We start from the raw sequence: 17,261 nt of genomic DNA on the forward strand, positions 1-17,261 counted from the left end.
GGTGCCCGCAAGGCGCCACTTTGAAAAGGCCATTGAGACACTCCCTCATTTAAGCGGACTTGGCCAGCCCTCGCCTGTAGAAGGAGCAGCTGCTTGCCCCCCCCCCCACCGTGTCCTCATTGGCTGGTGTCCTGGAGGGGAGGAGGGAGGAGGAGCGGGAGGAGGGACGGCTGTCCGGCTGTCCGCCGCCCTGGCTCCCACTTGCCGTGCCGGTCCCTGCGCTGCCCCAGCATGCTTGCAGATCCCAGCAGTCTCCCCACAGACCGAGCTCTGCTCAGCCAGCCCCCCAAAGCCGGACTCAGCTGCAAAATGGTGCTTCAGGCTGTTGGCAAAGTGCTCAGGTGAACGGGGCGGGGGCGGCGGGGGCGGTCGGGGGTCCCTAGTCCTGGCCCGGGCTCAGCCTGGGGAACAGTGGCTGTAATTGCGGGCGGCGTGTAGCCGCAGGGCGGGGCAGGGGAGCCCTGGGATTTGGACGGGAACTTTGTTTGGAGCCAGGTTTTCCCTGAGTGCCGGCACGTCCCGTTGCTCGTGTCCTGTTGCTCGTGGCGGAGCTTGTGCTCCCGGAGGGGGTGCGGCCCTGCAGGCTCTGGGGGAGGACGAGGGGCCCGCCGGTGAGCCGGCTCCCTCCTTATGGTTAACCATGTCTGTGACCACGGCAGTCCTGCCTTGCCCGCTCCCAGGCCTGCCAGACCAGCGTGGTGTCTGTCCGGTTGTCCCCAGATGGGATGACCGGAAACTGTCCCTGAGTAGCCTTGTCCAGAGACCTGACCATGGGACACAGCTGTCCGCTCTAGGGGCCGTTTCTGACCGTTTTTTAAATTGCTTTTTCTGACCTGTGTAGGGGTCTGGAGACACTCTCTCCAGTGCTGGTTCTGCGTCTGGGTGGAAGCTGCTTCGGGCGCTGGCAGAGCGAGCGTGGCCTGCTGGTGGGAGTGTGTGGGGGTGGCGGGCAGCAGCAGGCCGGCCTGACCCTCAAAGGGGGCGGTCCTGTGCTGTGCCGGGGGGCTCGGAGGGGCTGCCGGACACCCGTGCTGACAGGAGCCCGTGCCGGAATGGGTCACGGTGTAGACTCAGACCCAGCTTCCTGCGGTACGAACCTCTTAGGTTGGCCTGAGAACAGCGGGTCATCATTTTTAAAATGGAAAGTGAATGTCTCTTGCTTTTCCAGTTCTGTCTTTAATTGTAACCAAGCTGAGCAAGCCTCTGGGTGACTGTCTGAGTGGGGAAGCCAAGCCCAGCTGGTGGTCAGCATGGGGTGACCGAGGCAGTCTAGAGCCTCCGACTGACTGTGGGCACCTCTGGTTTTCACTCTTCTCTTCCCCGGGATCCGTCCCCACGGCCGGTCACCTGCGTGCCACATGGGAGGACTCACAGTGACTTCCTAGTAGAAACCAGAGACCCCACCTGTTAGCCCTGAGCTGTCCTTCCGTAACGTTAGCTTGTGAGCTTTGGAACCGTGGGTGCCGGTGTGGGTGCTGTCCTGTGCGCATGTGCACGGTGGGAGAGAGCGAATGCTGAAGCAGGCTCTGCAGAGGACAGAGGCAAGACTGACCTGGCCGGGCGTCGGTGCGTCGCTGCAGGGGACGACCCAGGCCACTCTCACCAGGGTGCCGAGAGGACTTCTCAGGGCGGGTGATGCTTCAGCCTGGTGCCAGAGGAAGAGCGGTCCTTCACCAATGGAGAAGTGAAAGTCTGAGGCTGGTGGCCACGCTGCGGCCCTGGCCGGGGGTCAGACGGGGCGCGCAGCACCCGATGGTGTGCGCGTTGTGTCCACGGTGTCTGTGTACCTTTCTCAGTCTGCCTTGCTGTCCTCCGTCTCGACGGGTCTCGTCATGTAGGGACACAAGGGCTTATGGAAGCTTGGTTGTTTGGGGGTGCTGGCCGCCAGGCAGTTACCCAAGATGAGAAATGACCTGCGCGCCCCTCTCCACAGCACCCGCTGGCCGTGGCCTGTGGGGATTTGATGGGGGTCCCATGGGGGGTGTGTTCCCAGCTTTTGGTTTCCGAGGCTGTGCAGCGGGAGGGAATAGAGTGACACCAGGGCACTAGAGTGGCAAGGACGCGACACAGGCGGGCACCTCCACGTGTCCGAAGTGGTTTTCAGGCCCACTGCGTCGGAAACCTGGGGGTCGGGAGTGGTGCCAAGCCCTGGTGTTTTCACTCGGCCCGGGGCTGAGGGTGATGTCTGGTCCTGGTGGGGGCCCCGGGTGTGCCCTGACCGTCTGGGTGACAGGGCTGTCTAACGTCCCTACAGAGCCTGGACTTCGGGCCCGGCGGCCCCATGGGGAGCAGATGGGCCTGTGCACAGGACCCGGGGGAGCCCCTGCCCCACCCAACCTGCCACCCCAGACGGCCGCGCCGGTCGGGACCGGGCCTAGGCGCTCCCTCCTGTGTTAGCCTGATGTGGGGAGCAGCGGGCTGCGCCCAGGACCGTGGAGACCCTGCTCGTGCTCAGTCCTCAGACGCCCGCCCCAGGGGCCCCTCCTTTCCCAGGCTGCCGCCAGCACGGGCTCTGTTGCCGTGGAGCACTGTCTCTGGGGCCTTTGCGCACCATGCGTCCACCGTTCCTGCGTCCGCGCGCCCCTCCTCATCCTGCTCCCCCACCCCCGGGTCTCTGGTCTCCGTCCAGTGAGGCCGCCTCCAGACCGGCTGCGGCTGTGGCTACGCGTCTCACCACCCACCTCCTCCCACGCGGCGTCTCGTGCTTCCCTTGACCTCCCACGCCTGCCCTGCCTCCTTTACAGCCAGACCCCGCTGTCCTGGGATGCCGGCGTCCCGGGGCACCGCAGGGGCAGCGGGGGGGCGGAGGGGGTTCTCCGGGTTCAGTGTGGCCCACCCCCCGCTGGGCGCAGTTGGCCCTGCTCTGTGCCTGGGGACCACCAGCCCCTTGTCCCACCGTGGCCGAGACCTTGAGGAGGCATCCCATGTTCCAGACCTGGCAGTTACCGATTGCTCCTGGAGGGTGGGTCCAGGGCACCCCACATCTGCCGGTGGGGGCCGGCTCTCGGTGGGGAGCGTCAGCACGGGGCCCTCGAGTGTTCCCGGCGCTCCTGGCAGGTGCTTCTCTCCTGGTGTGTCTGCATCCCTAGGGGAGACCCCTGCTGTGGCTGTCGGGCGGTGTCACTCCTACGCCCTTGTGTCCCCTTGCTCACATGGTGGGGTCTGTGGCGGTGCCGGCTCACAGCCCGAGGGGCCTTCCCGGTGGGACCGGTGGTATGTGTCAGGCCAAGCACGTGTGGGCCGTGGGGACTGCTGCGGAGGTGGTAAAGGTGTCGGGAGCAGGGGAGGGTGAGGTGAGGACACAGTAGAAAGATGTTCTCCGTGGAGCCTGGGCCCCTCCCAGATGGCTGGTCTGGCCTCGGAGCCCACCCGTTCGACCAGGAGCGGCACGCAGGGTTCTGTTGGGAGGTCTCTATGTGTGCCTGTGGCCATGTTCTCCCCGCCCCCCCCAGGGTGCCAGCAGGCCCTGTGGCAGGCCACAGCCTTGTGTCCACCATCCGGTCCCTTCACTGCCATCCTGGGGGTCCCAGTGAGCAGTATAGGGGGAGAGCCAGAGAGGAGGAGCCCGGCCGTGCGGCCCCCAGACAGCCGTCTGGGCCATGGCTGGACAGAGCCTGCTCCAGAGCTCAGTGCCAGTGGGGTGGGGTGCATGGGATCTTGTGTTCTCCCCCCCATGTGGCGATAGGGACAGCTATCACATGGCCTGTTGCTGCCGAGGGCAGAGGAACGGGGCTGGGCCAGGGCCACTTCCGGCACTCAGAAGGGCCAAATGGTTTGCCGCAGCCGGGACAGAACTTGGGGTGGGAGGGCCCCGTGTGGCAGGGTTTGCAAGACCGTTCCCACCCAGGGGCCCGGGCCTGTACCTTTGCGTCAGTGCCCATCGTCACTGCCTGCCTGTGGGACTGAAGGAAAGAAGACCCCGTGACCAGGCTGTGCGGAAATCTGCACTGGCTGGCCTGGGAGAGGGGCCCGTTCCAGATTGCACAGAGGTCCAGGGCTCCCAGGCCCTCCCTGGATGATGGGGACAGGGGAGCTTGGGGGAAGCAGCTTGGAAAAGTCCAGCTTGGCAGGCCTGGTATGCACCTGCCTTTTTGCCCCGCTTCTTGCAGAACAGGTGTGGACAGCAGCAGGGGAGAAGGGTGGGGAGGCAGAGGCCTTCTGATCACAGACGTCGCAGCCCACGCCCTTCCAGGGCTCCTAGTCTCTCCTGGAAATGGACTTGCCAGCACAAGGGTGCCACACCCTTCCTGAGGCAGAGTCCCCAAGTGGGCCCCAGTGTGGCCTCAGTGGCAACTTGTCCTGTGCCGGTTCCCGCTGCTGCTCCGGCACCAGCTGCCCATAGGCTGGATCTGCTGCGTGGTCCTCACGTCACTTGCTGACGCGGCTCCTAGACAGCAGGACGAAGAGGAGGTCAGGCAGCCGTCTTCAGCCCGGGCCCCTCATGCCGCATCCCCACACGTGTGATAGTAGAGTCCTCTCGACCCAAGTCGAGGCCTAGCATGTGTGGCGAGCTCAGGGCTGGTCCTAGCCAGGTGTGAGTCGAGGGGAGGCACAGGCAGGGGTGCGCCTAGAGCACAGGTGGGGAGGCGGGGTCAGATGGGGCCTAGACGCAGCGGGGGGTGAGCAGGGCAGAACCGGCGCAGGCTGCAGGTGCATCCCGTGGGCTGGTCCCTCGTGCCTGGCGCTGTGGGCACAGATCGTCTTTCCAGGCCACTTCAGGCTTTCTGGCAGGGCGGCATGCGACTCAGTAGCAGAGACCAGGGTCAGGAGAAGGGTAGGGGGCAGGGAGTGAACTGGCCGCCCAGCCTCCTGGTGGAGCATCTGAGGGCATGGCAGAGCCCTTGGGCTTCCTGAGCCCTCTCAGTCTTCCTCTGCATGCTCTGGGGAAGGTCGGAGCCTTGCTGTCTTGTCCAAGGGGCCACAGGGCCCTGAGAGGCATGTGTCCACTCTTGTCCCCAGTGGCAAGTCCCGCCCAGCCAGACGGACCCCTGATGTCCTCACTGCAGGTGTGTGTGACAGAGCGAGGAAGAGACGTTCACGTGCTTGCTCCCGCGGCCCAGGCCGCATGCGGCCCCTCCCTGTCCCCAGGACACTGTGGCCCTGCATGGCATTGGCCACTCCCGGTGGTGCACCAGGAGGCTGAGAACACGTCGCCTTTTAAGGAGAAGATTTGCTGAGAAGCTGATGGAAAACATTTCCCTGGCATTCGGGGAGCATTTTTCCTTCCTGTTTCTCTTAAGTAAACCACTAGCAACATTTCCAAACAGACGAAAAGGACAGAGTCAGGGAGCCGCAGAGACCTTTGCCCCATTGGAGCGAGGGCGGGGAAGGAGCACAAGGAGCTGGGTGCCCGGAGTCCTTAGGACGGCCGTGTCCGGCTCAGCCACAGTGGGCTGCGCCCCAGCTGAGACCCGCGGAGCATTCACATTTGGGCCGCCGGGCCGGAGACGGAGGCCAGGGGTGAGCCGGTTTGCTTCTCCTAGCGCGGGCGCTGCAGACCCCGAGGGTGTGAGCGTGTGGGGCCTGGCCAAGTATGGCAGCCCCGAGGCCAGGTCCTCAGCCTGCCTGCCCCCAGCCCCCAGCCCCCCAGCCCAGCCAGCACCCCGACCATAGCCCACCAGGTGTGTGGGCGGCCTCATGGCCATCCCGACGGTCATGTGCGCGGCTGGGCTGTGGGGCGGGCCTGCTCACTCCTGCCCCTCAGCGCCGTGGAGCACGACGGGGGCTCTGAAGGACGTGTCTGCTGGAACTCCGAGGCCTCCATCTGTCTCATCCTGTCCCCGGGGGAAGACAGACACGCTTCCCCGGAGCGTCTGCTCCTGGGGCGGGGATGACACCTCCTTGAGAATTTATAGCCAAAGGTGGCCTTTCTGGTCAGTAGGTTGTCCTGACAGTATTGACCTGTGGTTTGTTTCTGCGAGTCGCACTGGGTCCCCTTGTAGCGTTGAAAACGGAGTCGTCCCACGGAGAACCAAGAGACTCGTGCTGTTAGGCATGTTCCTTCGGTTTCTTGAACTTCCCCCAGGAACCGAATTCTAACCCTTTGACGGTAGGGGGAGTCCCTGCAGGTACAGGAGGGTTACAGCATTGCTCTGAGCGGCTCCCCAGATGGCAGGACTCCCCCTGCTCCTTCACACTGGGCGGTTGCTGCTGGGAAGGACCATGTCCACACACGGCCCTCCACGGGATCCAGTGTCCGGGCCCATTTGCCCAGTGTGGGCTCCACTGTGACGTTCAGTGACTTATGACAGACCCAGCCTGGGCCGTGTTCCCAGCCGTGGGCTCTGGGCCACTGTCCTGGCCACTTTTCCCTCTTAGGACACGTTCTACCTTGTTTGGGCAACTAGGCTGCACACACCGCGGCCCTGGCTCTGGCCTCTGGGCGGCTGGCACGAGGCGAGTCTGGGGCCAAGGCTCCCCGCCGGGGAGGCCCTTCAGCCCCGAGAACTCTGGTTGATGGGGCATAGGTACTGATGTTTGCAGGATTTGAAGGAAAACAGACGTTTCAAAAATATGTATTTAGTCCTGTAAAAATAGCTATAACGAGCCCATTCTGTTTCTGTATGACAGTGTATTTTTGTGGAAAACAACTATTTTTGTAAGCAGAAAAAACTTCTGGTGCAAAGAGGTCATTTGCAATCTCTGTAATGCCTGGTTCATGCCCACCTCCCCGCCCCCGCCCGGATCCTGCCCTGTGGGCTTGGGGCAGAGCCCAGGTGAGCAGGATGGGGCCGTGCAGGGGAGTCCCAGGCGCATGGGCACACAGCGAGGCCTCTCTGAGGCCGGGCGGGGGGGGTCGGCTGCACAGAAGGATGCGGGGGCCTGGGCCCGGAGAGCTCGGCCCTGTGTCCCACCTGGCAGCCCTGTGGGCCAAGGTGTCTGCAGTGTCACGTGTGGGGGCTGGAGCCTGACTAGTGCGGCTGCCAGCCCCCCCTTCAGTGGGCCCCGAACCACCTGCCTGTCCTGGCGTCCGTGTGTGGCCCTGTGGCATCAGGCCTCTGGCATGTGTCCGCATCCCACTTCCCGTCGTGGCGCGGGGGGCTCGGCCAGTCGGGCCGTGGGCCCCTGACAATGGCAGGGGAGGGCAGAGCAGCTTCCTTTCCATTCCTGGGGCCCGCTGGGAGCAGAGTCTCCTGGGCTCTCAGAAAGAGCCCCTGGTTGTCCCACTGGCGGGGACAGCCCAGCTCGCGGCCTCCATGCCTGTCTTTGTCACGCAGTGACCCCCGCTGCCTTGTCTCCGGCAGGAAGTCTAAAGCAAAGCCCAACGGAAAGAAGCCCGCCGCGGAGGAGAAGAAGATGTACCTGGAGCCAGAGTACGCCAGGTCCAGGATCACCGACGTCGGCTTCAAGGAGCTGGTGGTGCTGCCCCGCGAGATCGACCTCAACGAGTGGCTGGCCAGCAACAGTGCGTGGGGCGCCGGGTCCGGGAGGGCACCGCAGTGGGCCGCACGCCGTCACCCGACCGAGGACTCCCTGGAGCTGGTGGCTGGCCCTGCACTGTGCTTAGGGTCCCCAACACCAGGACCCGTTGCAGGTCCTGGCCGTGCCAGGGCTGGGCCACCGGTGCCAGGGAGTGTCTGGAGCGGGTGTGTGTCTGCAGGGCTGGCAGTGTCGAGTTCGTGGGAAGGCTGCTGCCTGTGGGAGGGGAGAGTGGACCTGAACTCCAGCCACCTGGCAGGCCTGGGGCTCGGGGCTCACGGCATGGCTGCCTGCCGCAGCCCTCGCAGAGGGGACTCCGGTTGGCCGCTGGCTCTCTGCCCGGCTTGGTGCTACGCAGACACATGCCCGTCGCGCACGACAGCGGCCAGTGGCCGGCGTCCAGGGCCAATGCTCTGCACTGGGACGTGCGTCTCTGGTCTGTGGTGTGCGCCGGCTTTGCGTGGGTCCGCAGGGCATTGGGATGCAGAACGGTGCCGCAGTGGTGGCTTCTCATGCCCAGGCCTTCTCTTCTTTTGCAGCCACCACGTTTTTCCACCACGTCAACCTACAGTACAGCACCATCTCAGAGTTCTGCACAGGAGAGGCGTGCCAGACGATGGCCGTGTGCAACACGTGAGTCACTCACGGCACCCCGGCAGGGTCTCCTCAGCAGGGTCCTGGCTGCGGCGGCCCCTCCTGTCCCTGTGGGGACAGAGCCCAGACAGGGGAGGCACTCTGTGGTATAGGGTCTGTTGGGGTGTGGGGTGCCAGCCGGCCAGAGGCAGGTGGCTGAGCTCCGTGGGGCGGGGGTGTTTCCACAGTACGTGCCTCAGTGGGTTTCGTAAGACCACGGCACGTCAGGAAGCTACAGGTGCTTCCCTGCTTCAGCTAGCTGTCCGGTTGCAGGATGGCTTTTCCCGAGAGCTCCTGCTCGGTGTCAAAGGAGTGAGGAGGGGGACAGCGAGGGACTGGGTGGAGAGGCCGCTCGTTGCTTTCTCCGTTGGCTGGTTTTTTTGGAGCTGGGATGCCTTCTCAGTGAGTTTTCCATGGGCCCAGATGCGTTCGTTTTCCTCTGGAAGCGTGTGCACACTTGTGTCCTCAGTAGGCAGGAACCCCAGGGGCTTCGAGGCACCCTGGTGGATTGGCGGCAGCTGCTGCTCGGGGCGGGGGTGGGAGAGCCACTGCACGGCATGGGCTTGCCACTGGCCTCTGATCGCAGAAGGGGTGGACGGCGGCTGCAGACAGAAGGCCAGCTGCTGGGCTCAGCCTGGGGCTGTTGGGACTGAGGCGACAGCATGGGAGCCCTTTTCTCACACCTTCTCTTATCGTTAGGGCTGATGCTAGCACGCGGGAGCCGCTAGCCCCTGCTGCGTAGAAAGTCCGCTGCCGGCCAGGCTCCCAGGCATAGACCCGGCTCCAGCTCAGGCATGCGGAGGTCTCAGCCCCGCCAGGCCCCACTCTTGTGGCCCCAGCAGGTCACAGCTCAGGGCCAGGTCCTATGGGAGCAAATGTAGACAGTGGTTGGAGAGCCAACTCCACTCTGTCACCCAGAAAGAGCCACTGATGGGAGCCCAGACATTACATGTGTCCCCACTGGCCGCAGCCAGGGATGACCCGGGAGGGTGGGGCAGGTGAGCCTGGGGAAGGGAAGTGCCCTCAGCAGAGCAGAGCAGAGCGCCCCGCTGCAGATGCTGGAGGCCAGCGGCGACCGTGTCCTAGAGCTGCCCTGTGTGTGGTACACTCGGAAGGACGCTTGCTGGCTGTGCCCGACCCAGCGGAGTCCCGTAGGGACACCCAGCGAGGTGGCCCGTAGGGCAGGCAGTGGGAAGCTTGTCTCTGCTCCCAGTGTCCTTCAGTATCTCCAGGCTTGAGAAGACACTCCTTGAAAGTGCGTAGAGCTCGGTGTGAGATGGAATCTGGGGAGCTTGAGCCCCCACTTCTCGTTCTTCTTGGCTGCAGCTGCCTTCGCAGGGTCTTTGAGGCTTCCAGGGCCTGGCGTGCTCTACTGCCTTCCTAGCAGCTGTTTGATGTCAAATTAGGTGAGGAGAAAAAGTCAGGTTTGCCAGAGGTCCCCGAGCTGCCCCAGGACCAACATGTGTGCCTGGGGCCTGGAGCGGGGCTGAGACCTGTGTCCACCCTGCTGGGCCCTAGACTTGGAAACCAGAGGGTTGTGTTGGGAGGCCCAGAAGGTGACAAGAAAGGGCTACATGGAGTATGTGTTTGAAGAAATAATGGCTGGAAGGTTTCCAAGCTTGGCAGACGCTAACATACAATTCAAGAAGCTGAGTGCACTCCAAGCAGGACGGACTGTTGAGTTCCATGCACAGGCGGGTCATAACAAAACTGGGCAAAGAGAAGGCCTTCCCGGAGCAGAGCCAGCCCTCGAGGACATGGGTGAGTGACTGCTGTGCTCATCGGAACCCTTGGGCCACAAGGAAGCTCTGCCACATTTCTAACGTGTTGCCAGTAAAGAGCAATCAGGCCTAGTCCTCCTTCCAGCAAACATGTCCTTCAGGGCTTGGCTGAAATACGGACATTTCTCCGATGGCGGAAGACTTAAAGCATCCACAGTGGCAGACCTGCTTCTGCAAGGGGTCCCCAAGCAAGGGGACTGGGACCGTCCGTCCAGAACGAGCAGCAGGGATGGAAGTAGGGACTGTCCCTTTTGAGTGCTTTGAGCCATCTGATGAGTGACAGCAGAGGAGATGGCGGCAGGCTGGGCTGGCGTGGCGGGAGAGCAGGTGGGGTGTGCATTCCGACTCCGGCGAGCGGCCTCTGGCGAGTTGTGTAGAAGGGGTAGTCAGAGTCGCAGTCGGTAAACTGAAAGGGAAGAGGAACACATAACCCAAAAGAAGGCAGGAAAGAGGAGTTACAAGGGACGAGAAGCAGAGGGGCCAAACAGTAAATGAAAGATGGTAAAAAATTCAAGCACACCAGAAATTCCCGGAAACGTCAGCAGCACAGAGGTGCTGAGGGCAAGGCAGAGGTCGCCGAGTCGGCTGCCGCTCGCGGGGCCGTGCACCCAGGGCCCCCGCTGGGAGCCAGGTTCTGCGGACCACACCAAACCCTGTGGCCTGCGGTCAAGTTTCATCGGTAAATCAGGTAGAGAGGTTAACACGCGCGACCGGTAACAGAACGGGACAGTTACAGCAGCGTGCCGTCATCAGTCATGCGAGTGCGGTCTCTCTCAAGGTCTCCTGCTGCCTGTACCCGCTTTCTCCCGCTGACCGTGTGCCACTGTGAAACGTGGGTGGGGGTGGCGTGGCAGCGTGGTGCGCCCGCCCATCACGCAGAGCCTCCGCTGCCACGCCCGGAGGCGGCGCCAGTCTGCTTCTGGACGGCGCCTGTCGCCAGGAACTGGGACCCAGGAATGTGAAACCGCCAACAGAGGGGCCCCGCTCTGCAGGAGTGAACGTCTGCCCAGAGCCACTGCAGAGCGCTCAGAAGTCCGCAAGGATACAGGACGGAGTCGCACCGTCGGCCGGCTGGGCTGGGTGCGTTTCACTGTCAACCACCAAGGCCGTGTCCTTCTCAAGCGCACGTGGCGTGAGTAGTCCGCAAAGGAGATCGCATCCCGGCTCACAGGACAGCCCTGTGCAAACTCAAACGGGTCAGGGCGCTACTGTGTTCCTTACCTGACCGTCGTGGGGGTGAACTAGAATCAGTCACAGGAAGGGCACAGGAAGATCTCCGAGTACTTGGGAATGACGCACGGGTCGGAACGGAGATCTCGGAGGGAATGAGAAATGTTTTAAACTGAGATGCAGCGCACCCGAATTTGTGAGACACGGTGGAGCTTTGAGGGGATCTGTAGGGTTACATGTTCGTTACAGGAGAAGGATCTCAAATCAGGAACCTCAGCTTCCATTAAGAAACTAGAAAAAGAACAATAGACCCAGAGTGAGTGGAAGAAAGGAATAATGGAGTAGGAGTCCCTGAAATTGACCTCTGGAAACAGGAAAATCCGTGAAACCAGTAGCCGATTTCTTGAAAAGTTCAGGGACTTTGATGGGTCTTTCGCAAGACGGATGGGTAGAAACGGAGCAGGATGTCAGGATGAGAATGAAGGTGACGTCCCTGTAGACTCCGCAGATACTAAGTGGATATTAAGGAAACGTACCAAAAAAAACATACCATCATACATAAAATGTACCTGCATACATAAGTTGGGCAGTTTAAATGGACTGATTCCTTGGTAAGAACAAAATAGCAAAATTCACTCAAATGGGCAGTGCTGTCCAGCAAGAAACCAGGAGTAGAAGGCATCCACAGGGGAGAACTAGAAGTGCCCCCGTTACTGTGTACGGCACAGTTGTCTATGTAGAAAACCCCCAGCAGTACACACTTGGAGCCCCAAACTAAGAGAATTGGACCATTTACAACAGCCCCACAGAGGACGAAGTGCTCAGGGATAAACCCAGGCCAGCACGCACCCACGCGCCGCCGTGGGCGAGGGGCCAGGGAGCAGCCACGGGGAGGCCCGCAGAGCCGGGGGGCGCGTGGCCTTTGTGGGCACCGAGTGTGAGCTCCCTGGGATCCGTCTTCTCATTTCTTGCCTCCTCGGTCCGAATCCCGGCAGAGCATTTGCAGGCAGGGAGCCGTCGACGCGGATGGTGCGCGGACGGGCCCGGCCGCTGGTAGGGCCACAGCAGTGCTGAGGAGAGAACCGTGAGGCTGCAGGCCTCCGCCCGCCGACCCCCGTCGTGGGCACGCCACGGCGATCGGGGACGTGTGGGGAACGGACACATGGAGCAGGGCGCTGTGCAGGCTCCGCAGACAGACCCGCACAAAGGCGGCCATCTGGTTTTGACGGAGATGCCAAAGAGCCCCGGTGCAGGCAGGCTGGTCTGTCAAACCAGCGCGGCGGAAGACGGGCCTCCGGACGCCAGGGAGAGAAGAGGGAGTCTTGACCCAAACCGCACACTTTATGCCAAAATTAGCTTCAGATGGATTCTAAATTGTGAAACCAGAAGACTTTCGGAAGAAAAGAAGGGGAGATCTTCATGGCCTACAGCTGGGTGAGGAGCTCTCGGCCGTGACGCAAGGCCCACCGTCGAGGAGGAAGCAGCAGGGGGCTGGGCGCAGTCCGCGGAACTTCGGCTCTGAGGAGGACACGTTCGGAGGAGGAAGACAGACCACAGGCCAGTCACACACCGGGGAGGGCACTGGCGCCCAGCGCGGATGAGGAGCCCTCACAGCAGCAGTGGTCGCCGGCGGGCCCAGGCTAGACGCACGGGTCAGCAGAGAGGGCCGGGGAGGACGGCGTGCCCCGTGCTGGCGGAGTGACCTGCGAGCCTGGCCGACGGCGGCGGGCGGCCTCTTTGGGGCCCAGCACTGCCGATCTGGAGCGTTCGCCTGAGAGAGGCGAGAGCTTGTGCTCACACAGAGCCCTGCCCAGGGGCACTTAGAGTCGCCTGAGCCAGGGCTGCCCCAGACTGGCGGTGAGCCCGGTGTCTTCCGGCAGGCGGACGGCTGGGCACACCGGCCCCTCTGTGCTGGAGGAGGAAGGGCCTCGGGGCGCACACCGAGACGCGGCTGGAGCCGGAGCCCGGCTCAGGATGTCCCGTGGTGTTCCCCAGGGGCCCTCCCTGCTGTGTCGGGGTGGGCCGGGGTTCCTGGGCCTGGGTGGGTGACGTGGAAGGACCGCCTGCCCGAGCGCCCCTGTACTGCGCCATCGCAAAAAACGAAAACAAGAGGGATGTTGACAGCAGAGTGTCTCGTCTTTCAGACAGAAGGGGCCGTCCTTGTCCCTCAGGAGCTAGTCTCTCTGGGGTACACGTGGTGGGGACACGCGTCCCAGTTTCTGGCTGCGGGTGTGTTTTCTGGCCCTCTGGTCCCTGTGGCCTGGTGTGTCGGCACCTGTCCTTGGTGCGGGGCGATCGGTGGGGCAGGCGTCCGGCGCCCGCCGCAGACATGGACCTTACAGCAGATGTGGGCCTCAGCCCGGCCCCCAAACACCGGGCTCCGCCTCCGGCAGGGGGACCCCTTGGGCTGTCCAGAGAAACACAGGAAGGGGCTTTGTCTTTGCGTCCTCAGGTGATCTGACCCGGCCGTGCTGATGTCTGGGCGGGCAGGAGGAGGGTCCGGCAGAGCCTCCTTGTGCTGGTGGGGTGCGGGGTGCTGGGGCAGGTGTCCCAGCAGGTGGGCGCGCTGATGGATTCTCACCTCCTGGGGGCAGGCTGGGAGTCAGGTGCGCTTCTCAGGCCTTTTGTCTTTTCAGCTCCATTGCCCACTGACACTCCTGGGCCTTGTGCAGCACCTGGCTCCGGGCTCTTGGGCAGTCCGGCCTCCCTGCAGGTGCGCCGCAGTGCCCAGAAGCAGCCCGAGAGCAGGTCCAGCGGGAAGGTCTGCCTTCTGCAAAGTCACACCCCAGACCTTCTGCCTCCGAGTGGCAGTTGGGCCGCTTATCCCCTTATTCACGAAGGGCTGGCCTCCTCCCTGAGCCTGTCCATTAGTGTGGAGGCTGTGCTTTCCTGGTCTCGTCAGCAGGCCCTGCACCCCACCCGGGGCCAGGCAGAGCGCCTGCTCCTGCTAGACGGAGGCGGGCTTCTGGAGCAGAGGCGGCGGCAGTGGTGGACTGTCCCGAGGGCCTTGGCCAAGGTCAGGCTGACCGTGGGAAATGGGAACCCCCACTGTCCTGAGGACAGGTCCGACAGAGTGCTGGGCATGGGCCGGCCCTCATGCCAGGCAGGGGTACTTGGTCCACTCAAGAAATCAGGCTGGGTACGCTGAGCCAGCGCAGGGTTCCGGAGCGGGGTGGGATGTGGAGGTTTGGGGGAACCTAGTGCAAGCTGACTCTGGGGCCAAGGAAAGCCAGGAAGGGAGGGGGCTGTGGCGCTGCCGGACAGAGCGAGACATCCGTGTGGATGTCTGCCTATCGTCTGGCTGGAGCAGGGCTGAGAGCGTCGGGGTCTAGGCCTCTCAGTCACTCCCTGGTGCCCACGCCCACATGCACCACGTCCCTTGGCCTCCCTCACCCCCAGCCCTGGCTCTCCGCCCTCCTGTGGCTCTGGGTCCGGCCCTCGGTGAGCCAGCCTGCAGGAGCAGAGGGGTGGCCAGGTGGGTGCCCACCAGGCGCTTGGGTTCGTTCTGCTGGAGAGAAAAGCGCTGGGCAAGGAGGGCCTTCGGCGCTCACACATGAGAGCTCCCGGGTATCTCTGCCCACGAGTGCCCCAGCTGTCCTCCCTGAAGACTGGCCATTGGAGGGCATGGGGTTCCCAAGGGTCGAGGCCCAGCTGACAGGTCAGAGCAGTACCCACAGAGGAGGAGGGACAGCAGGGAAGAGTGTGCCACCCGTGCCTCTCCACGGCCTACAAACGTGCGTCCCTCTGCAAGAAGGAAGCGTTCAGCCACGCGGGGAGAGAACGGACAGGCCTGCTGTTGGTGTCTGTACGGCAGGCTCTGACCTGGACGCTGCTTTGAATCGGTGCAGGCAGCCCCTTGTGGGACGCAGCTGGGGGTCTCCAGTGCTAGGGAGCAGTGTGTCTGCCCCTGGGGGCTCTGGGAGGGGGAGCCTGGGCACCTGCTACGCATCCACTGCTGGTGGCCAGGGTAGGGCAGGGCGTGGGAGTCTGCAGGGACAGCGTGACGGATCCCTCTGCCCCACAGACAGTACTACTGGTACGATGAGCGGGGGAAGAAGGTCAAGTGCACCGCTCCCCAGTACGTCGACTTTGTTATGAGCTCCGTGCAGAAGCTGGTGACGGACGAGGACGTGTTCCCCACGAAGTACGGTATGTCTCTGCCCGGCTGCACTCCTCCCTGCTGGGCGGCTGTGGCTGCCGACGCGACAGGGCCAGACCTCCGGGACGGGGCGGCTCTGTGGCCTTGGCTCTGAAGCCAGGCAGGTGGGCGCTGGCAGGGGTTAGCCCAGGCTGGGTCAAGACCCCACCCATGCCAGGCTCTGGGACCTCTGGCCTCTGCCTCCAGCTCCACCCCCTGTACAGTGGGGCCACTGCAGTCCCCCTCACCGGGGGTCTGACAGGCAGGAAGCAGTAGCCGTCTCGCGTCCCGACCTGGGCAGGTCCTGCCGGGGGCTCCAGGCCAGTACGGAGCTAACGGACGGTGCTCGGCCAGCAGGAGGCACCCGTGCACCTTGGTTCCGTCCTCGTCTGTGGCCAGCCATGTAGAGGCCCAAGAGCGTCTGTCAGGGAAGCACATTGACCCTGGGGCCGAGTCCCAGCTTCGGATGGCCCATGGCAGGGTCACGGGCCCCTCGACGCAGAGGTGGCCCGTGCAGATCAGCAGACACCCGGCTCTCGGGGCCCTGGGGGACAGGTCACTCGGGTGCCTGCCAGTGGGCTGCTGAGTGGGGAGGGCGTGGCTGCGGGACCCTCCGGCCGGGGGGAGCCGGGCCCCGAGGGGCGGGGTGGACGGAGTGGAGGGCAGGCTGACGCAGCGGGCTCTCCCCCCCAGGCAGAGAATTCCCCAGCTCATTCGAGGCTCTGGTGAAGAAGATCTGCAAGTACCTGTTCCACGTGCTGGCGCACATCTACTGGTCCCACTTCAAGGAGACGCTGGCCCTCGAGCTGCACGGACACTTGAACACGCTCTACGCCCACTTCATCCTCTTCGCCAGGGAGTTCAACTTGCTCGACCCCAAAGAGACCGCCGTCATGGACGACCTCACGGAGGTGCTGTGCAGCGGCGGGGGCCGCGGCGGGGGCGGGGGGGCCGGGGCCAGCGGCGGGGGCGCGGGGGCACAGAACCACGGGAAGGAGAGGTGAGCCCCCGGCCGGACAGGCGCGCACGGGTGCAGAGAGACGGAGGTGCGTGTGCTGCGTGTGTGCGTACGCACTGGGTGCGCTCGGCGGGAGGCCTGAGAGGTCGTCGCGCCCCCCCACCCGGCCTGGGCGTGCTGAGAGCGGGCTCCCCAGATGCTGGCAGGCTGCACGTCGGACTGGCTCCCCGCCGGGGTTTTCCTGTTGGACAGATGAGTGCCGCTTGTCAAGAAGGACCTTTGGATTTCATTCATTCGCTCAACAAACATTTATGGGACTGCTGGTCTGAGTTTCCTTCTCCTGCGCGGCTTTCCTTTCCTTGGTCTTCCGTGTGACCCCCGCCCTGCCTCCCTGCCCCGCTCCTGCCCCGGGGACTCTGCTGTTTTGAGAGAAATACGCCAGTGAGAGCTGGGGCCCCTTCCCAGGAGGGACTTGGGTTCCGTCTGGTTGGTTTCCAGGGTGGAGCTGTTTCAGAGGTTCCTCCCCAGCCCCCCTCAGACCTCCCCTCTCCTGGCCTTGCTTGGATCCTGGCTGGCGGCGGCTCTGAGCGGGTGGAGGGAGTGGCCAGGGGTGCCCCCAGCGGCCCTGACCCTGTGGCTGTGTTCCCCTCTCTCCTGGCCCGCTGCTCACGAGGGCCCCTGGACTAGCTGGGCCTAGGACCGAGGTGCCTGGGCGGGTGGCCTGTGTGGAGACGCGGCTGTTGGTGGGAGGCTGGGTGTCCCTGCTCGGCGCACCTGTCCGGGCGTAATAAAAAGAATTCTCTCAGGTTAGTGCCTGCGTGTGTGCTCAGCGTCTCGGTGGTCCGTGCTGCGGGCGCCAGGGCTGGTGCGAGACTGAGGGTGGCCTGGCCGAACAGCTGGGACCATGGCCTGCCTCCTGGCCACCCTGGGCTGGGCTCTTCCTGCCAGGGCCAGCCGCAGGCTGCCCTGCTGACCTGTGTCCTCACGGGGCCTGCGGGGCTCGGGAAGCTCAGGGTGAGGGACACGTGTCTCGTTTCCTGTGCTCCAGGGAGCCTTGACCGCTCTCGTGTGCTGTGCCTCCCGTGCAGGCGGCAGGGACCCTAGAGTGTGTGCTGGAGCGGGCTGGGGGGGCCTGGCCAGCCTGGCCCCGGGGCTCTGCTGC

The 17,261-nt window shown here is 63.8% G+C and overlaps 1 protein-coding gene across 4 annotated transcripts in view; it reads left to right on the forward strand.

The window, feature by feature from the left end:
* Positions 1 to 16,904, forward strand: part of MOB2 (MOB kinase activator 2) — a 68,438-nt gene extending 51,534 nt beyond the window's left edge. For 2 of the 4 annotated variants that reach the window (XM_082749320.1, XM_082749321.1), the window contains exons 2-5: positions 7,245 to 7,405; positions 7,959 to 8,052; positions 15,028 to 15,152; positions 15,835 to 16,904. In XM_082749320.1, coding sequence (XP_082605446.1) covers positions 7,245 to 7,405; positions 7,959 to 8,052; positions 15,028 to 15,152; positions 15,835 to 16,145 — 691 coding nt within the window. In that variant the 3' untranslated portion in view covers positions 16,146 to 16,904. Of the gene's footprint in view, positions 1 to 200; positions 342 to 5,377; positions 5,461 to 7,244; positions 7,406 to 7,958; positions 8,053 to 15,027; positions 15,153 to 15,834 lie in introns of those variants that run through there. The other 2 variants (XM_082749319.1, XM_082749322.1) reach the window with 2 other exon arrangements.
* The last annotated feature ends 357 nt before the right edge of the window (positions 16,905 to 17,261 follow it).

Source organism: Mustela nivalis (genome assembly GCF_964662115.1).
Source record: "Mustela nivalis genome assembly, chromosome: 9".
Taxonomy (NCBI): domain Eukaryota; kingdom Metazoa; phylum Chordata; class Mammalia; order Carnivora; family Mustelidae; genus Mustela; species Mustela nivalis.